The sequence below is a fragment of the Petaurus breviceps genome, unplaced genomic scaffold (genome assembly GCF_028583685.1).
Source record: "Petaurus breviceps papuanus isolate PSGF00001 unplaced genomic scaffold, PetGlider_PUasm1.0 186, whole genome shotgun sequence".
Lineage (NCBI taxonomy): Eukaryota > Metazoa > Chordata > Mammalia > Diprotodontia > Petauridae > Petaurus > Petaurus breviceps.
In genome coordinates, this window is record NW_027185798.1 from 1,172,939 (window position 1) to 1,189,617 (window position 16,679).

Genomic DNA, 16,679 nt, shown 5'->3' on the forward strand with positions numbered 1-16,679 from the left:
AATGATTCTGTTCATTGAGCTGAACTGAATGATAATTGCCTACATTTATACAGCCTGAAAACCCCTTCACAGACACCATCTCACTGGACCCTTTGGCTACACCGTGAGTTAGCGGATTCTAGAAGGGCTCTTTCTCCTATTTTAGAGATGAGGCTACGGAGGTTCAGAGTGCAAGTGACCCCCCCCCCCCCCAGCCCAGAGTCGAATGTCCCAAGTGGAACCCAGTGCTTCTAGCCCGGCTGCCTCTTCAGCTAAATCCACTGTGCGTAGGTGGTCCTGGGTGCTAGGTGCTAGGGAGAGTGTCTCCATGTCAGTCAATGAAGCACCAAGTCTATGTCTTCATTGCACTGGGGGGAGAATGAGACCATCCCTGCCCTCAACGGGCTTATGTTTTACTGGGAGGATGAGGCCTGTTTACCTGTAATTGAACACAGGATATCAGTGATTTTTGGAGACAAGAAAAAAAAATTAAGCTGGGTCTGTCTTTTCAGAGCTTTGGAGCCGAGAGGGACACAAGGTGTGCTGGCAGGGTGAGCTGTGCAAGGCACTAACCGTGTTTGCCTCAGTTTTCTTCTCTGTAAAATGGGGATAATAACTACACCTGCCTCTCGGGGTTGTAGCGGGAATCAACACACTTGCAAGCGCTTTGCACACCTTAAAGGACTCCATAAAGGTTAGCTATTATTCCTACGTCTTTTGGATTCACTGTTCTATATGCTCCTGTAGATTTCTCCCGGTAGAAAGTAAGCTCCAAGGGCAGGGTCTGGCACATTTCTGTCTCAGTACCTTCCCGGTGAGCAGAGTGTCTAGCATGCAGTAACCACTCCACAACTGCGGATTTCAGGAATGAATGAATGCACGCGTGCATCCCCAGGCAGTCAGACTATCTTTCGCATGCGCGGCGAGGGGACTAGGGCAAGAGCTCCAGCCTGCCCATTCCTAATGAGACCCGTGGTCTCAGCGGGGTCGGCGCGCTGCCTTGTGGGATTTGTAGTCCGGCCGGGGGGGCGAATCGGGCCACAGCTGCCCCCAACTGGCGAGAGCCTTGCGGGCTGGGGGAGGCGTATGCGCCCTGCCGGGGGGGGGGGGCGGCCGGAGCGAAGCGGAGCGCGCCATGGAGCCGGGCGGCCGCAACAAGGCGGTGTTGCCGCCACCGCCGCCGCCACCTCAGCCGCAGCCCCCTCCGGGCGGCGCCGGTGCCGCGGACGACAAGGCCAGCGGCAAGGAGCGTCGGGAGCTCAGCGACAAGGAGAAGGAGCAGGAGCTGGTGAGCGGTGGGCCCGACCTCGGGCTGAGTCATGGCCGGCCCCGGCGCAGGCCTCGGGCCCCACCGGCGCCCAACGGCTCCCCTCCCCCCCCCCCCCCCACCCCCCCCCCCCGCCCCCCCCGCCCCCCCGCCCCCCACACCCCCCCCCCCCCCCCCCCCCCCCAGGCCCCGCGGCCCGTCCCGGCTGCACGCGGCGATCTAGGACCCTCTTACCCCCCCGGCCCCCGGGGAAGAGCCCCGTGGGATCTCGGGGGCCTTCCCCCGTTTACGGAAGAGGAAACTGAGACCTGGCTGGAAGTGGCCAGCCCAGGGTTCCCCAGGGAGTCAGTGACAGAAGCAGGACTAGAAGCCAGGCTTTTGTCGTGTCTCCCGGGAATGGGGAGGGAGGTGGGGCGTCCGAGTCCGCGGGGCCTCCCCTGCTGGGGGAGGGGGAACAGCCCTGCCTCCAGCTCCCGGCCTTGTCCCCACTTTACGAGAGGAGACGGAGGTAGACGCGGTTACGTGGCCGCGGAGGGAGGGAGAGGTCCCCTGCAGACCCCGGAGCTGGGGGCGCTGACGCCACCTGAGCCCGGGTCCGCGTCTCCTCCCTCCGCAGTCCGAGGAAGACAAGCAGCTTCAGGATGAGTTGGAGATGCTGGTGGAGCGGCTGGGGGTGAGTCAGGGGCCCGCCCCCACCTGGGTGAAACACACCTAACCCTCGCCCACGCCCTTGCTGGGCTTCCCTTCCAGCCTTCCGGAGCTGGCAGCTGCTGTCACTGCAAGCATGTCCACGTTTCGGCCCTCTGTGGCGGGATGTCTGCCCCAGGCTCTCCCCTTACATCTCGGGCCGGGTGTAGCTTCTTTTACCCGAACCCTTTCCTGCATGTCTTTCCTCCCAACCAGGAGAAGGACACTTCCCTCTACAGACCAGCCCTGGAGGAGTTACGCCGGCAGATACGCTCCTCCACCACCTCCATGACCTCGGTCCCCAAGCCGCTGAAATTTCTGCGCCCACACTATGGCAAGCTGAAGGAGATCTATGAGAACATGAAGCCTGGGGAGAATAAGGTGAGACCCCCTGCCTGGGGTACTGGCAGGGAGGGCACATCATCGTTGTGATGGCTCTGACCAAAGCAGCCCCGAAACCCTTAGGGGTGCTTCTGTAGTGGGTGTCAGGACTGGGTCTTGATTCTGGTTTTCTGACCTTTCTGTGACAGTGCCCACGAAAAAGGCATTAGTCTCTTACTATAGTCATCAACAATTTGTTAACGTAAAAAATAATTTTTATCACAAACTCAGTCTTGTTATCAGGAAAAATGAGTCAAATAGTAAATTCTCAGGTCTGTCCATGTAAAACTGGAGTTCTTGCTCTGTGTCCTTGGCCACCTTGGACACTGTCTGGAGAAGCCAAGGGACACGATGGGTCCTTTTCGGAAGCATATTTTTAAACAATTGAAGGAAATGCCGAATTTCCTTTAGAGGTTAGTGAAAATAAGAATGCTTCACAGAGGCCCTAGAATCTCTCCCTGGGACCTTGTTGGGGTCCAGAGATCTCCGGTTAAGAAGCCCATATCTAAAAGGAGGACCACTTACACACAGACATGTATGGTGATGGCATTTGTTCCACATTCCCCTTGTCTTCTGTCTGCTCACTTTCCATTTTGTTGCTGTTTTTGCCCACTTCAGAGTTGGGATCTCTAGTGTGAGTCCATGTTGGTAGCACCTAAGTATTTACTTGTTTGGGTACCATGTTGGTCACTTCAGGTGCCACTGCATGGATATGGCATCATTGGTTGCTCTTTGTGCTGGCATTCCTCTGCTCAGCATGCCTTGGTCTTTTTTGCAGCGCTTTGCAGCTGACATCATCTCTGTTCTGGCCATGACCATGAGTGGGGAGCGTGAATGTCTAAAGTACCGACTGGTGGGTTCTCAGGAGGAGCTGGCCTCATGGGGCCATGAATATGTTCGGTAAGAGCAGGTCTGGGGTCAGTGAGAGCCTAGGGGAGTCTCTGAGGGGCAGCCTGGCCTCCCCTGCTAACCTTTGGACCTCCACCAGGCATCTGGCAGGAGAAGTGGCCAAGGAGTGGCAGGAGCTAGATGAAGCGGAGAAGTCTCAGCGGGAGCCCCTGCTCACCTTGGTGAAGGAAATCGTCCCTTACAATATGGCCCACAATGCAGAGCATGAGGCCTGCGACCTGCTCATGGAGATCGAGCAGATGGACATGCTGGAGAAGGACATCGATGACAATGCCTACGCCAAAGTCTGTCTCTATCTCACCAGGTAAGTGGGGGCAGGGCTGTGAGACAAGGCATGGGGCGCCCCAGCCCGGAGCTATGGGCTGAGGGAGGCCCACAGGCTTTCTCTTTTCTAGCTGTGTGAGTTATGTGCCAGAGCCCGAGAACTCAGCCCTGCTACGCTGTGCCCTGGGGGTCTTCCGAAAGTTCAGCCGCTTCCCCGAGGCCCTGCGCCTTGCCTTGATGCTCAATGACATGGAGCTGGTGGAAGACATTTTCACCTCTTGCAAGGATGTGTATGTGTAACTGGGGGGGAGCACCGGGGCGGGGGCAGGGCTGGAGGGGCCAAGGACCGGTGTGTGGAAATGGGTCAACCATGGCGGCTTCTCCCCTAGAGTGGTTCAGAAGCAAATGGCCTTTATGCTGGGCCGGCACGGGGTCTTCCTGGAGCTGAGTGAAGATGTTGAAGAGTATGAGGATCTGACGGAGATCATGTCCAATGTGCAGCTCAATAGCAACTTCTTGGCCCTGGCGAGGGAGGTGAGGCGCGGCGCGGCGCCCTGCTCCTCTTCCGTGTGGGGGCTGTCCAGCTGTTTTTGACTCCAGTACCCTTTGGCGGAACATCTGAAGGAAAGCTCTCCTTGTTTTTGGTGTGATCTTAACATAATTCTGCAATGTTTGCTCTCTAGCTTGACATCATGGAGCCCAAGGTGCCTGATGACATTTATAAAACCCACCTCGAAAATAACCGTGAGTAGTCACAGCATTGTTTGGGGGCGTCGAGTCACACTCTGTCCACAGTGATGGTTTTAGAAGAGACCACCTTGGTTATGGAACTGCCACCGCCCATCATCCCCAATGTGTCCTCCCTGAGGCCTGGCAGCTGGAGTCGTCCTCATTTCTCTCCCCTCTCTGGTGCAGGGTTTGGGGGCAGTGGCTCCCAGGTGGACTCGGCTCGCATGAACCTGGCGGCCTCCTTCGTGAACGGCTTCGTCAATGCGGCCTTCGGCCAGGATAAACTGCTCACAGATGATGGCAACAAGTGGCTTTACAAGAATAAGGATCATGGTATGGTCTCGCCCCCCCGTGAGCCCCTCTCTTCATCGCTCTGGGTTCTTTGATGCTGGTCCAGTATGGGCTGACACTGTGTTCCTGCCACAGGAATGTTGAGTGCAGCTGCCTCCCTGGGCATGATCCTCCTTTGGGATGTGGATGGAGGCCTCACCCAGATCGATAAGTACCTCTACTCCTCTGAGGACTATATCAAGGTGAGAGGTCACTGTTCCTGTTTTGTGCTGCTGTAGTCCCCATGGCTCACTGAGGAGGCCTGCAGGGCATTGGGTGGGGATCGTGTTTTCTTAGAACAAGTTGGGGAAAGAGGCCAGAGAGAGTGGAATCTGTGTTCTCTTCAGTCAGGAGCACTTCTGGCCTGTGGCATTGTGAACTCAGGGGTCCGAAATGAGTGTGACCCGGCCTTAGCCCTGCTCTCAGACTACGTCCTCCATAACAGCAACACGATGCGGCTTGGTGCCATCTTTGGGTAAGCTCCTTGGCTCCTGCTCACTCATCCCTCTGGCTGCCCATTTTTGCCCAGTCCTGGCCTGATGTGTTCTTTCTGGCTTTTCTAGGCTTGGCCTGGCCTATGCTGGCTCAAATCGTGAGGATGTCCTGACTCTGCTGTTGCCAGTGATGGGAGACTCTAAGTCCAGTATGGAGGTGTGTCTAGAGGGTTGCTTCCTTGGGGAGTAGGCTTTGAGCCCTGGGAATGTAGTGGGGCAGGGAGGTGGGAGCAGAGTACAGGCAAATAAATAAGAGCCTTTGGTAAAAGCCCATCTAGATACCAGGCCTCGTTTAGGTTGGCATGGTCCTAGTTTCTCACTCTCGGATCAGCTTGGACTGACCTGAAGCCTCAGTGTTCCTTGGAAGAAGTCCCAACTCATCCCGAGGTGAGATGGGGACACTGAGGCTCCAGGAGAAGGAAAGTGCCTTTTTGGCTGCTGTATAAAGGTTGGAAGCTACCTGGTTTGGACAGGAAGAACTTTCCCCCAAGGTGGAAAAAAGAAATTGGGCTCCTTGAATTAAATCACCAAATAGTGAGTGAGGATTTTACTGTGAAGCCCCTCCTCTTCTCCGCCAGGTGGCAGGTGTTACAGCTCTGGCCTGTGGCATGATTGCTGTGGGTTCCTGCAATGGGGATGTTACATCCACCATCCTGCAGACCATCATGGAAAAGTCTGAGACTGAACTCAAGGACACTTATGCCCGCTGGCTTCCCCTCGGACTGGGCCTCAACCACCTTGGTGAGTGGGGCTGCAGTGGTGTGCTCAGCAGCCCTGAGGGTCACATGGAGGCTGGGAGCCCTGAACACCTCTGCTTCTCTCAGGCAAGGGCGAGGCCATCGAAGCCATCCTGGCAGCTCTGGAGGTTGTGTCCGAACCCTTCCGAAGTTTTGCCAACACCCTCGTGGACGTGTGTGCCTATGCAGGTCTGTGTGGCTGGGCCCCGGCTCGGCCGCTTCTCGGTCAGTGGGGCTTTCTTTGAGAACCCTTCCTTTTCTCACAGTTTCTCCCATTGAGGCTCCTTTCTCTCACTGGTAGAGGGGATGGGCTGCTGTACTTGGAGTCAGATACACACAAGCTGTGTGACCCTGGGCAAGTCACTCAACCTTTTCTTGCCTTGGTTTCCTCATCTGTAAAATGAGGGTGATGCTGGCACTTGTGAGGATCACAGGAGCCTCACAAACCTTAAATCCCGACAGGAAGGTCGTCCTGATTGCTTTTGCCTGCCGGGACCCTCTCTCTCCTCTTCCTCACTTTTCTCTCTTACATCCCCCAGGCTCGGGGAATGTGCTGAAAGTACAGCAGCTGCTTCACATCTGCAGCGAGCACTTTGACTCCAAGGACAAGGAGGAGGACAAGGACAAGAAGGAGAAGAAGGACAAAGACAAGAAAGAGGCCCCTGCTGACATGGGGGCGCACCAGGTGGCATCTGGAGAGGAGACTGGGGGGAGAGGGCGCTGGGTTCTTGGGGGGCTTTTGGGCTCTGGGCCAGGGGCAGCGTGTGACCCCCTGAGATGGTGCTGGGTAATGAGGGCTCTGGGACTCACTCTGTTGTGCCTTCCTTTCTCTGGCAGGGAGTGGCCGTCTTGGGCATTGCCCTTATTGCCATGGGGGAGGAAATTGGGGCTGAGATGGCTCTCCGGACCTTCGGTCACTTGGTGAGTTATAGGAGCAGGAGGGTAAGGGGCAGAAAGAGACCTCCAGCGGTCATTTAGACCAATGCCTCTTAAACTGTGGGTCAAGACCCCAGTTAAAGATTTCTGAAGATGCAGTGACCAAAAATTATTTCAAAATCAAAGGCTCCGGGCGGCTAGGTGGTGCAGTGAATAGAGCACCAGCCCTGGAGTCAGAAGGACTTGAGTTCAAATGGGGCCTCAGACACTTAGCTGTGTGACCTTGGGCAAGTCACTTAACCCCAATTGCCCTGCCTTTCCCCCTCCAAAAAGCAAAAAAACCCCCCAAAAAACAAAGGCCCAAGGTGTTTCTGGCACTGCTTGCCCATGTTTCATCACCACAGCCTCCCTCCAGCCTTGGTTCTGAACACAAAGCACTTTGCACTATGCATGCCCACAGGCCGGGCAATGCTGAGGAGAGGTGAAGGGGTGGGGGGCGGGAAAGTCTCGGGAGCTCAGATTTAGACCAGTGCTTTGGGGTTTCTTCACATGCACAGCCCTGAACAGTGAAAGGCCTGAGGGAAGCCCCAGACCTGCTGGTTGGACCCCATGGGGCTGTTTCCCAGGCCGGGCTGCCTTGTTTCTCCTTCCCCTTTGAGCTCTTCCTCCCCTGAATCTCCAGGTTGCATTGCTGTTATTTACCTAGTTGTACTCAGCCTGAGCTTGGGGTTTTGGGTTTGCAGAGCATCTTGGATCCTCTTTCCAAATTACTTCCTGCCTCTTTCCACCTGTCCTGGAGTTCATCTCACTCATATCCATTCCATTCATGTATCACGGTGTGCTCTGTCCTGTCTACCAGTCATTCCAACTCCCTCATTTTACAGAGGAGGAACTTCAGTCTCTCGGGTGAATGATTGCCCCAGGTCAGAGACCAGAAATGGCAAAGCCAGGGTTCAGGTCCCTGTCTTTTGACTCTACCCTGTTGGCCCCTAGGGACCCTGAGGCTGTGCCTGGGCTGGAATCTCTCTCCTTGAGGTTCCCTCCCCACCCCCACGACCTTTTTTACACCCCGCGTCCTTACCTCACAGCTTAGGTATGGGGAGCCCACGCTGCGCCGAGCAGTACCTTTGGCATTGGCCCTGATCTCAGTCTCTAACCCACGGCTCAACATCTTGGACACCTTAAGCAAATTCTCTCATGATGCTGACCCAGAGGTGTCCTATAACTCCATATTTGCTATGGGCATGGTGGGCAGTGGTGAGTATCAGCAAAGAAGGGCAGTTATTGGGCACAAGGGGACTCCTGGGCCAGGTTTGGGGACTGACCCTGTGAGCATCCCTGCCCTCAGGAGTCCCTCTGCTGCTTCATCTTTCCAGGTACCAACAATGCTCGTCTGGCTGCCATGTTACGCCAGCTAGCCCAGTACCATGCCAAGGACCCAAACAATCTCTTCATGGTGCGCTTGGCCCAGGTGAGGGGGATACTCTTCTCTAGGAGGTCTGGAGATGGGTTGTATGCACTGGGCTTGAAGCATCACCCCTGCAGTCCTGACACTCCTTGTATCCTGAACAGGGCTTGACACATTTGGGGAAGGGCACTCTCACCCTCTGCCCCTACCACAGTGATCGGCAGCTTATGAGTCAGGTTGCTGTGGCTGGACTACTCACTGTGCTTGTCTCCTTCCTTGACGTCCGAAACAGTGAGTGCCCCTCAGAAACGACCTAGAAAGGCTCGTAAGAGGCTAGGGCTCCTCTGGAGACACCTGGATGTTCAGGTTCTGACCCTTGGGTGGGCTGTAGCTGTGCTTTCTGGGGCTCCTCTTGTACCCTTTATGCCCAGGTCAGACTCCCTTTAGCTGGACTACAGAGGGACTGGCCATTAATTCCATTGGACTTAGTGTTTTAGGTAACTTTTCCCCACCTCTCAAGAGTCAGGCAGAGTGGCCTCAGGGTTAGGGGAGGAAGCAGAGTGTGGGCAGAAAGAATGGCAGCTCTGGGGAGCATAAGGCAGGGGGGAGTGAGGAGTGAGCATAGAGACTGAGGAGGTGGGTTGGGGAAAGCTGGGGGTGATGAGTTAGAGTCACTGAGGGGGCTCAGGAGTGGGTGGGGGAAAGCTGGTCGGTCAGGTTGGTCACTTGCTTCTGCTGCTTTCCCTTAGTCATTCTGGGCAAGTCTCACTATGTGCTCTATGGCTTGGTGGCTGCCATGCAGCCCCGAATGCTGGTCACCTTTGATGAGGAGCTCCGGCCCTTGCCAGTGTCTGTCCGTGTGGGCCAGGTGAGAGATCTTCAGGGCCTGGAACATGGCAGCCATTGCTCTGGCCCTCTCAGAGGTGGGAGGGTTACTGGATTCACTGCTCCACAGCCCTTCTTATTTTTCCTTTTTCACCCTTTAGGCAGTGGATGTGGTGGGCCAGGCTGGGAAGCCCAAGACCATTACAGGGTTCCAGACACACACAACCCCAGTGTTGCTGGCTCATGGGGAACGAGCTGAGCTGGCCACCGAGGAGTTTTTGCCTGTCACTCCCATCCTGGAGGGCTTCGTAATCTTGAGGAAGAACCCCAACTATGATCTCTGAGTGGCCCTGGGGGCCTTAAACTTTGACTTGAGTGGGGGACTGGGCAATATCCCCTATTCTGGGGGTGGCTCTCCAACAGGCCTTTGGGGGAAGCTGTTTGCTTTTTTGTTACAGAATGAGATGACTATGTTGAATTAAAGACCCTTGTGCCCTCTCTTTTGTTAATGTCTTTTTTCCTTGGGGTGTGCTGGCAGGGGATGAGGGTACCTGGGCACAGGCTGGAAGGGGTACTCTTCTGGCTCGCTGAGTTTTTCCATAGTTTAGGCTCAGCAATCACTAAGCATTCATCAAGTTCATTACTGTGTGCCAGGTGCTGGTCAGCTACCAGAGCTGGTCATAGAAAGAAACATGGAACTGTTCCTGCCTGCCCTCAACAAGCCTACTTTCTTAGAGGAATGGTTGGGTGGGTGGGTGTGTGGAAGTAAATGCTTCAGTATGCAAGCTCTCTAGGGGAGCAGGAAACCTTTATTTTCACCATTTTGGATGGAAATGGAGGGCACATCCCAATATTACCCAGTCAATAGTTAATATTTTTTTCCACTTGGGCAGATTGGCCCACATGGATGGCCCAGAGCCTGTGGCTTTTGGGTTTCTCGTGAGCTGTCCCCGGGTCGGCTGGCTCCAGTGAAGCAGGCCCAGCAGGATGGCTACCTGTCTGACAGCCCCTCTCCCCCCTCATAGTGTGTGGTGGAGAGTGAGGAAGCCTCTGGGTGTTTAGGAGTTAGGCATGTGCTCTGGGGCAGCAGGACAGATGGGGGCTAGAGGCCTTTTTCTTCACCATAATTTCACGTTTTCCTAAAGCTAAGAAAAGCTTTACTGAGGCCTTTTGCTTTTGCTCCTGGGAGGGCCAGGCTGCCTTGCCCCGTAACAGACTAAGTCTGAGCTCAGCAAAATCGGCCGACGGGTCTGTAAGACACAACGTGCTACATTGTATCCAGGGGCCTGGCCTCCCAGCCCTCCGCGCTGACTCGGTGCTTCCCTGCCGAGTCTGTAGGTCAAGGGAGGGCAACGGGTCCAGAGAGGCCGCGGGGCGGGGCTGCTGGTCACTTGGCCCAAGCCTCTGAGCTCCGCCACATCCAGGGGGCTGGCCCTGCCTGCGGCGGAGGCTCTTGGGTCGCGTCCCACAGACACCGAGTGTCTGCCGTTTCCCTCTCCAGCTCATTTTACAGATGATGAAACTGAGGCCAACAGGGTGAGGTGACTAGCCTAGTGTGTCGCCGCTGGTGTGTCTGGGAAGGTTCTTCCTGATCCCCGGCCCCCTGCCCCCCCCTCCCGTTTTCCCTCCTCCGACCTACGTTAAGAACCTTTCCGCGACTGCTCCGATCCGATAAACGTTCGGCACCCATTGGGCGCTTACTGCGTCGGAAGCGCTGGGCTCGGCGAGGCCCGTCCCGGGCAACGCGTCCGAGGGCGAGGCGCCGCCGTGGGCGCGTCATCCCCGCGGGCGAGGCCTGCTCGGCTCCGGAGGGCAGGCCCGCCGGGGCCCCCACGGGCGCCGGGCCTGGCCTCGGAGGGCGCGGAGGCTCCGGCCCGCGCTCCCGGGGGGAGGGGCAGGGCCTCAAGCGCCCGAGCCATGGCCCGGGAACGAAAGCCTGAAGAGGCTCCGGGGGGGGGGGCCCTCCCCGGGGGGGGAGAGCACGGTCCTGGCCGCTGAGCCCCTGGGGGGGAGAGGCCGGGCCTAAAAGAGGGGGTACCGAGGGAGCCCGAGAAAGGAAACTCGCCCGGCAGGCCCCACGTGATCGAAAGGGGCTCCGGCGGCTGGGGGCGGGGAGGATTCTCCGCTGCGGCAGCGGGGGGACGCCAGCGTGACGGCGATGACGACACACGCCGCAGGCGGCCCCCCGCCCTCCCCCAGCCTTGGCCGGCGCCACCCAGCCCCCTGCGCCGCGGCAGTCACGTGGCGGGCCGGGCCGCGCCTGCGCCTGCGCCTGCGCTTGCGCCTCGGGGAAGAGGCGGCGGCGGAGCCGGAGCGGTGTGCGGGAGCCGGAAATGGTCGTGGACGGCGCCTGTGCGGCTGCGTGGGGCTCGGCCGCGCGGACTGAAGGAGACTGAAGGTAACGGCGCCATGTCCGGGCCCGAGCCGGGCCCCCTCCCCCCGGCATCCGCCGCCATCCGGCCCGGGGCCGCCCGCCCGACCCCGCCGCCGCCCGGCCCGGCCCGGCCCGGCCCCGCCCCGCCGCCCGCCCTCCCTCCGGGCCCGGCCCGGGCCGGTCCTGGCCCCGCGCTGAGCCCAACCCGGCCCCGCCACCCGCCCTGCCCCCTGCCTGCCCACGTGTGCCGGCCGCCCGCCGGGCCGGGCTGAGCGCGGGGCTGGGGCCTGGCCTGCGGAGCGCGGAGCCGGAGCCGGGGCTGGGGCCGGGGCCGAGGGGCCGGCGGGGCGGGAAGTGACACGTTGTTCTCTGGCGCCGCCGCCCCGGGAGGGAGGAGCCCGTGCCGGCCCCGGGCCCCGGCCCAGGCCTAGGCCCTGCCCGACCCTGGCCTGGCCCGGCCGCTGCCTCCCCCGCTCCCTGTCCTCCTCCCCCTCCAACCGGGCCAGGGCTCAGCCCCTCCCGGGCGCGGGCCCGGCCGCCCCCTCCCCCGGCCTGTGCCGTTCGAGAGGCCTCCTGGCACCTACTGTGTGCCTGGCGCCTCGGCCCCCTCCCCTGGGAAGCCTTGCCTGCGCCTACTGTGTGCGGGCCCAGGCTCCTGGGCGCCTGCTCAGCCCCTCTTGTGTGGTCAGCTCTGGGGTCCCTTCTCTCAGCTCCGAAAGAAGTCTTTGGTGCTTGGCACCTACTGTGTGCAGGCAGTGGGTTCTGCCCCCCCTTTCTCTGTAAGATCAAGTACCGCCTGTTGAGCCCCACTGTGCAGCACACTTGGGGGCCCCCACTCCTGTCTGCACCTACTGTGTGCCCCGTCTGTGCTGTCCTCTGCTCTCTAGGGGAAGTCCTTGCCATTTGGTGCCTACTGTGTGCGGGCCCTGGGGCTCTCCTTGATCGTCTTTGCTCTGTAGGGTCAAGTGCTGTGCTTCTGGTCGCTACTGTGTGCTGGGCGTTCTTGCCCCCTCAGCACCTACTGTGTGCCAGGCCCTGCTAACACGCGCCGCCCCTTCTGTCCCCCTCCCCCTCCTTGCTCTTCCCCTTTTCCTGGGGCCAGCATGTCCTCAGGCCTTCTCCCTGGAAGAGCCTCCTTTCCTCCAGCCCCCTGGTGTCTGTCCTGGTTTTGGCCCCTGAATTCAGACCCTCGCTGGCCCCAGCTGGCTGTCCGGAGGCTGCCCCGGGCACTTTGTCCTTCACGTGCTTTCTTCGGCTAAAGTCATTTATCTTGGTGTGTCTCTCCTGGCTGTCTCCTGGGGGGGGGGGGGGGTCCTTCCTTTTCTGTTCCTGGAGCTTGGTGCCAGGGAGACCTGGAATTTCTGGTCTGGTTGGTCTCGGCTCCTGGAGCCAGCTTGATTTCCCCCTCCCCTTCTGATCCTAGGCCCCTCGGATGCCCAGAGCCTGTAGGCCACAGCGTGGATTTGTTGTTTCCCAAGGGGGTGAGTGGAGGGCAGTTGGGGCTAGAAACCCGCGAAGGTGGGAGATCCTAGCTCTGGGCATTACAAACTGAGTTTTGAGGCCTTAGACCCCCCACTCTCTCCGCAGGTGCTGGGGGGACCCTGATGTGGCACCAAATGAAATGAACAAAGCTCCACAGCCCACAGGCCCCCCACCTGCCCCATCCCCTGGACTCCCCCAGGTAACGGCAGAGGATAGAGAAAGGCTGGGCCTGGAACTGAACTGGGAGGGAGAAGAGGTTCCAGTTAGATTCCCCACCCCCAGCTCCTAGCTGGGGGGCAGAGTGGGAGTCTTGGGGGGCAGGGGGGCCATGGCCTCCTGGCTCTGGGGGAACTTGCCAGACCCAGCCCCGTTAGCTCACTCCTCTTGAGCTACTTTGTTCTCCCCCCAGTGGTTTCCATTTCCCTCAGTTTCTCTTCTTGCTGAATTCTGGTCTCCCCCTCTTCAGCCCGCGTTCCCCCCGGGGCAGACGGCACCGGTGGTGTTTAACCCGCCACCATCGACCCAAATGAACACGCCTTCTCAGCCCCGCCAGGTGAGGGTCTGTGGGGAGGCAGCTGGGACTGGGCGGGCTGGGGAAGGACCAGGAGAGTAGAGTGGTCAGGGCCTGGCTCCTCGCTCCTGCCTCTGATCTCTTCCAATTCTTGTTCTCCTGTGTCCCCTTATTCTTTTTCAGTGCATTATTTGATAATGAGTGCCCACAGGAGACACGCCTAGGTTATGGGGGTGCCCCTAACGGGGAGCCCCACAGAGCTGGGAGCAGTGCACCTGGGGTGGCCCTAATGGAGCTTACATCTTTTCTCTCTCCTCTCTTCTCCTGGTGGTCGCAGTAGCTCTGGTCATTGTCCCTTGTGGCCACTCTAGCCCGTGGGGGAGAGGAGCCCCATTTTTTCTCCCCTGCTTCCTTCCTCCTAAGAAGGGATGCTTCTTTCCCTATTCTCCTCACTCCATCCCTGGCCACCTGGGGGATAATTCTCTTCTTTCCTGTCCCCATGTGCTCTCAGGGAGGATTCAGGTCTCTGCAGGTAATGCCTCTTGCCTGAACCTGGACCATAGCCTGGTCTCCCAGTCACGGGCGGGGCAGCAGGGACAGGGTCCTGGGGGATGGTGGGGAAATAGCCTCCTGGCCACCCAGCCAGGGTGGAGGCGGGTTGGTGTAGTGCATGTTGAGGGGGCTTAGTTTTACAGAGCTTCTGGTCTTGGGAAGGGAAAGTTCCCTGCATGTTAAAAGCCACCTCCATAGTGTGGGGGGTGGGGTCGGGGGGGGGCAGGGCAGGGAGAAGACAGAGCAGTGCATGCTGGTCTATCTGTTGCCTGGAAGGGTCAGGGAAGGCAGGGCAGGTTTTATATGAGGGGGTCCTTTTCATGCTACCATATGGAGTGCATGGTTCTCTGGGAGTGAGAGAGTGTTGGAGAGAGCCTGGAGGTGATGGGAAAATGGGAAAGCCTCGGTGCCAGCAGTCTGCCCTTGGGGCTAGTTAGTGGAGCCCACCTGTCCACAGCAGCCAGCCCTGTTGTGGATTTTGGGGGCTGGCTGTAACCATTTCTGTTCCTTTTTCTTCCTCACTCTCCCAGCATTTCTATCCAAGCCGGGCTCAGCCCCCAAGTAGTGCAGCCTCCCGAGTGCAGAGTACAGCCCCTGCCAGGCCTGGCCCAGCTGCCCACGTCTACCCCGCGGGTTCCCAAGTGATGATGATTCCCTCCCAGATCTCCTACCCGGCCTCCCAAGGCGCCTACTACATCCCTGGACAGGTGAGGCAGGGATCTCCCTTCCATGGAAGTGGGACCTGAGACACTTGCCTAATCTTGATCCCCCTGGTTTCCTCCCTGGTCCCTCTTTTCCAGATTTGTGGGCTAAGGTGTCTACCCAAAAAGTATGGCCAGTTACTCATTGCCACTTCCTTTCTCCCCAGGGTCGTTCTACTTATGTTGTCCCGACCCAGCAGTATCCAGTGCAACCAGGAGCCCCCAGCTTCTATCCTGGAGCAAGCCCCACTGAATTTGGGACCTATGGTAAGCAAGCAGGGGGAGGGAGGGGAGGTGTGCCTGAGAACTCAGAGAGCACATTTTCTAGATTGTGAAAACAATTCCTGGCCTTCGGTGTTGGTATCAAAGAGATGGGATTAATGATGGGTGCTTAATGTTTAACAAATTGTGGGGGGGGGGGGAGGAAGTAGACTTTATCCTGCTGCCAAGAGACTTGGAGGCTTCCCCCGGGAAAGGAGCTGCCAGCCAGTGTCCCCAGGCCTACCAGAAGTCAGAGGTCCACGTGCAGAGGGGTTTGGGAGCTCAGGTGGTAGATGGACAGTCCTCTGTCCCAGCCTGCCTAATGTGGCCAGGCTGCTGCTTCCTGTTCCCTGTCCACAGTGTTCCAACCTCTGACAAAGGACTTTAGAGCCAAGTGGAATAGGGGGTCATGGGGGTAGGTGGGGTCTCAGGCTTTCTAGCATACATTCTTGTTCCCTGTGTAGGAAAAAGGACAGGGCATCCCACGTAGGAGTCTTTTTGTTGATACTCTTGAATCTCTGACTGAGGCTTAGGGCCTGCGTGATCGGGGTGTGTGTGGGGGGTGTGTCTGTGTGTGTGTACAGGGGGTGCCTTCCATCGAGAGGTGTGTATCAGGAATTCTTGTAAACGCAGCTCAGACTGGTTCCCCGGCTTCTGTAGACGCCGAGTTCTCTGGGGGTGGGGGGCGGAGCAAGGCACACAGGCACCGGCTCCCCTGCCCTCCTCTTTCGTGTGGGGAAAGCCGGGCTCTGGGGGCAAAGGGGCGCCCAGGTGGGTGTCCGTACATGGCCGGGTCCTGACGTTGCCATTACTCCTTATCCTTGTCACTCCTACTCGGCCCCCTCTGCAAAGCCGGTGCCTACTACCCAGCCCAGGGTGTGCAGCAGTTTCCACCTGGCGTGGCCCCCACCCCAGTCATGATGAACCAGCCACCCCAGATTGCTCCCAAGAGAGAACGGAAGACGGTGAGCCACAGCATGGAGGGAGAGTTGGGGATCTGGGAAGGAGGAGGCCAGGTCAGGTGGAAGCTAGGGCCCTGTGGGTCAGAGCAGGAGGATTCTGGGAGAAGGGTTCCAGCCAGGCAGGGAGGGAGGGGGCAAGGCAGAGGAGGGGCCTTGGTAAAAGGGGAATGGGGAGGCCTGAGGGGCCTGAGTTCTTGGGGGTTCATTGTTGGCAATGATTTGTCCGGTGTTGTGTGCTCCACCCCCCATCCCCCATGTCCTGGAAGCTCTCGCTAGCCTCCGCCTCTGCTCAGTCCTGCAGCCCTGGGCGTGGTGCCCAGAATGGGGTGCCAGGGCTGGGGAAGCCGCTGAGTCACTGTGGCTCCACCCCTCGGAGCCTGGGCCCTGCCCAGAGATCAGGCAATCCTTTGCCAGAATTGGGCTGTTTGAGGGCTGGATCGGAGTCCCCAAGGTGGGAGGAGGGAGGAGTGTGCTGTGGGCTTGGAGCATGGGGGGCAGCAGTGAGGGAGGGCATTGTGATGTATCGGGTACTCTGTGAGGTCGAGGGCTTGTGGGGGTGGGGGCTACGGCCCCAGGAGCAGGGTGCTTGGGTCGGCAGGGGAATTCAGGGGCTTCTTGCTATCTCCCTGCCTACTCTCTAGTGGGGGAGGGGTGGAGCGGGGGTGGGGAGGAGAAGCGGGCTCCCCCTGCTCCCCACTCAGCTTGCACCCTCTTCCCAGATCCGGATCCGGGATCCCAACCAGGGAGGGAAAGATATAACAGAGGAGATCATGTCTGGGGCCCGGACCTCCTCCACCCCCACCCCCCCCCAGGTACTGAGGGCGTTGGGGCCCGCTTTCCCCCTCCAGGTACTGAGGGCATTGGGCCCCGCTTCCCCCCCAGGTACCGAGGGCGTTGGGGCCCGCTTCCCCCCCCAGGTACTGAGGGTGTTGGGGCCCCCCCCAGGTACT

At 58.9% G+C, this 16,679-nt stretch overlaps 2 protein-coding genes across 9 annotated transcripts in view; both read left to right on the forward strand.

The window, feature by feature from the left end:
• The first annotated feature begins 1,079 nt into the window (after positions 1–1,079).
• On the forward strand, positions 1,080–9,384 carry PSMD2 (proteasome 26S subunit ubiquitin receptor, non-ATPase 2). Its single transcript, XM_069089330.1, has 21 exons — positions 1,080–1,267; positions 1,863–1,919; positions 2,150–2,314; positions 3,093–3,214; positions 3,303–3,527; positions 3,619–3,777; positions 3,877–4,021; positions 4,171–4,231; positions 4,403–4,549; positions 4,643–4,749; positions 4,894–5,021; positions 5,110–5,197; positions 5,619–5,781; positions 5,865–5,966; positions 6,317–6,462; positions 6,615–6,698; positions 7,742–7,910; positions 8,030–8,124; positions 8,226–8,352; positions 8,811–8,929; positions 9,048–9,384. Exons 1-21 carry the CDS (start codon positions 1,115–1,117, stop codon positions 9,228–9,230), a joined length of 2,745 nt encoding a protein of 914 aa, XP_068945431.1. The 5' UTR covers positions 1,080–1,114; the 3' UTR covers positions 9,231–9,384.
• A 1,761-nt stretch (positions 9,385–11,145) lies between these two features.
• EIF4G1 (eukaryotic translation initiation factor 4 gamma 1) overlaps positions 11,146–16,679 on the forward strand; it is a 20,257-nt gene continuing 14,723 nt past the window's right edge. The window contains exons 1-9 of one of the 8 annotated variants that reach the window (XM_069089331.1): positions 11,146–11,284; positions 12,684–12,741; positions 12,848–12,941; positions 13,209–13,295; positions 13,765–13,785; positions 14,336–14,512; positions 14,674–14,773; positions 15,620–15,732; positions 16,449–16,541. In XM_069089331.1, the coding sequence (XP_068945432.1) occupies positions 12,882–12,941; positions 13,209–13,295; positions 13,765–13,785; positions 14,336–14,512; positions 14,674–14,773; positions 15,620–15,732; positions 16,449–16,541 (651 nt within the window). In that variant the 5' untranslated portion in view covers positions 11,146–11,284; positions 12,684–12,741; positions 12,848–12,881. Of the gene's footprint in view, positions 11,285–12,683; positions 12,742–12,847; positions 12,942–13,208; positions 13,296–13,436; positions 13,786–14,335; positions 14,513–14,673; positions 14,774–15,619; positions 15,733–16,125; positions 16,181–16,448; positions 16,542–16,679 lie in introns of those variants that run through there. The other 7 variants (XM_069089333.1, XM_069089332.1, XM_069089335.1 and 4 more) reach the window with 7 other exon arrangements.

Bases quoted from the DNA above. Each gene is read 5' to 3' on its own strand.
- PSMD2 (XM_069089330.1), top strand. From the start codon at position 1,115: ATGGAGCCGGGCGGCCGCAACAAGGCGGTGTTGCCGCCACCGCCGCCG. The intron at 1,920-2,149 runs GTGAGTCAGGGG...CCTCCCAACCAG, and splicing joins TGCTGGTGGAGCGGCTGGGG to GAGAAGGACACTTCCCTCTA. The intron at 8,125-8,225 runs GTGAGGGGGATA...TATCCTGAACAG, and splicing joins TCATGGTGCGCTTGGCCCAG to GGCTTGACACATTTGGGGAA.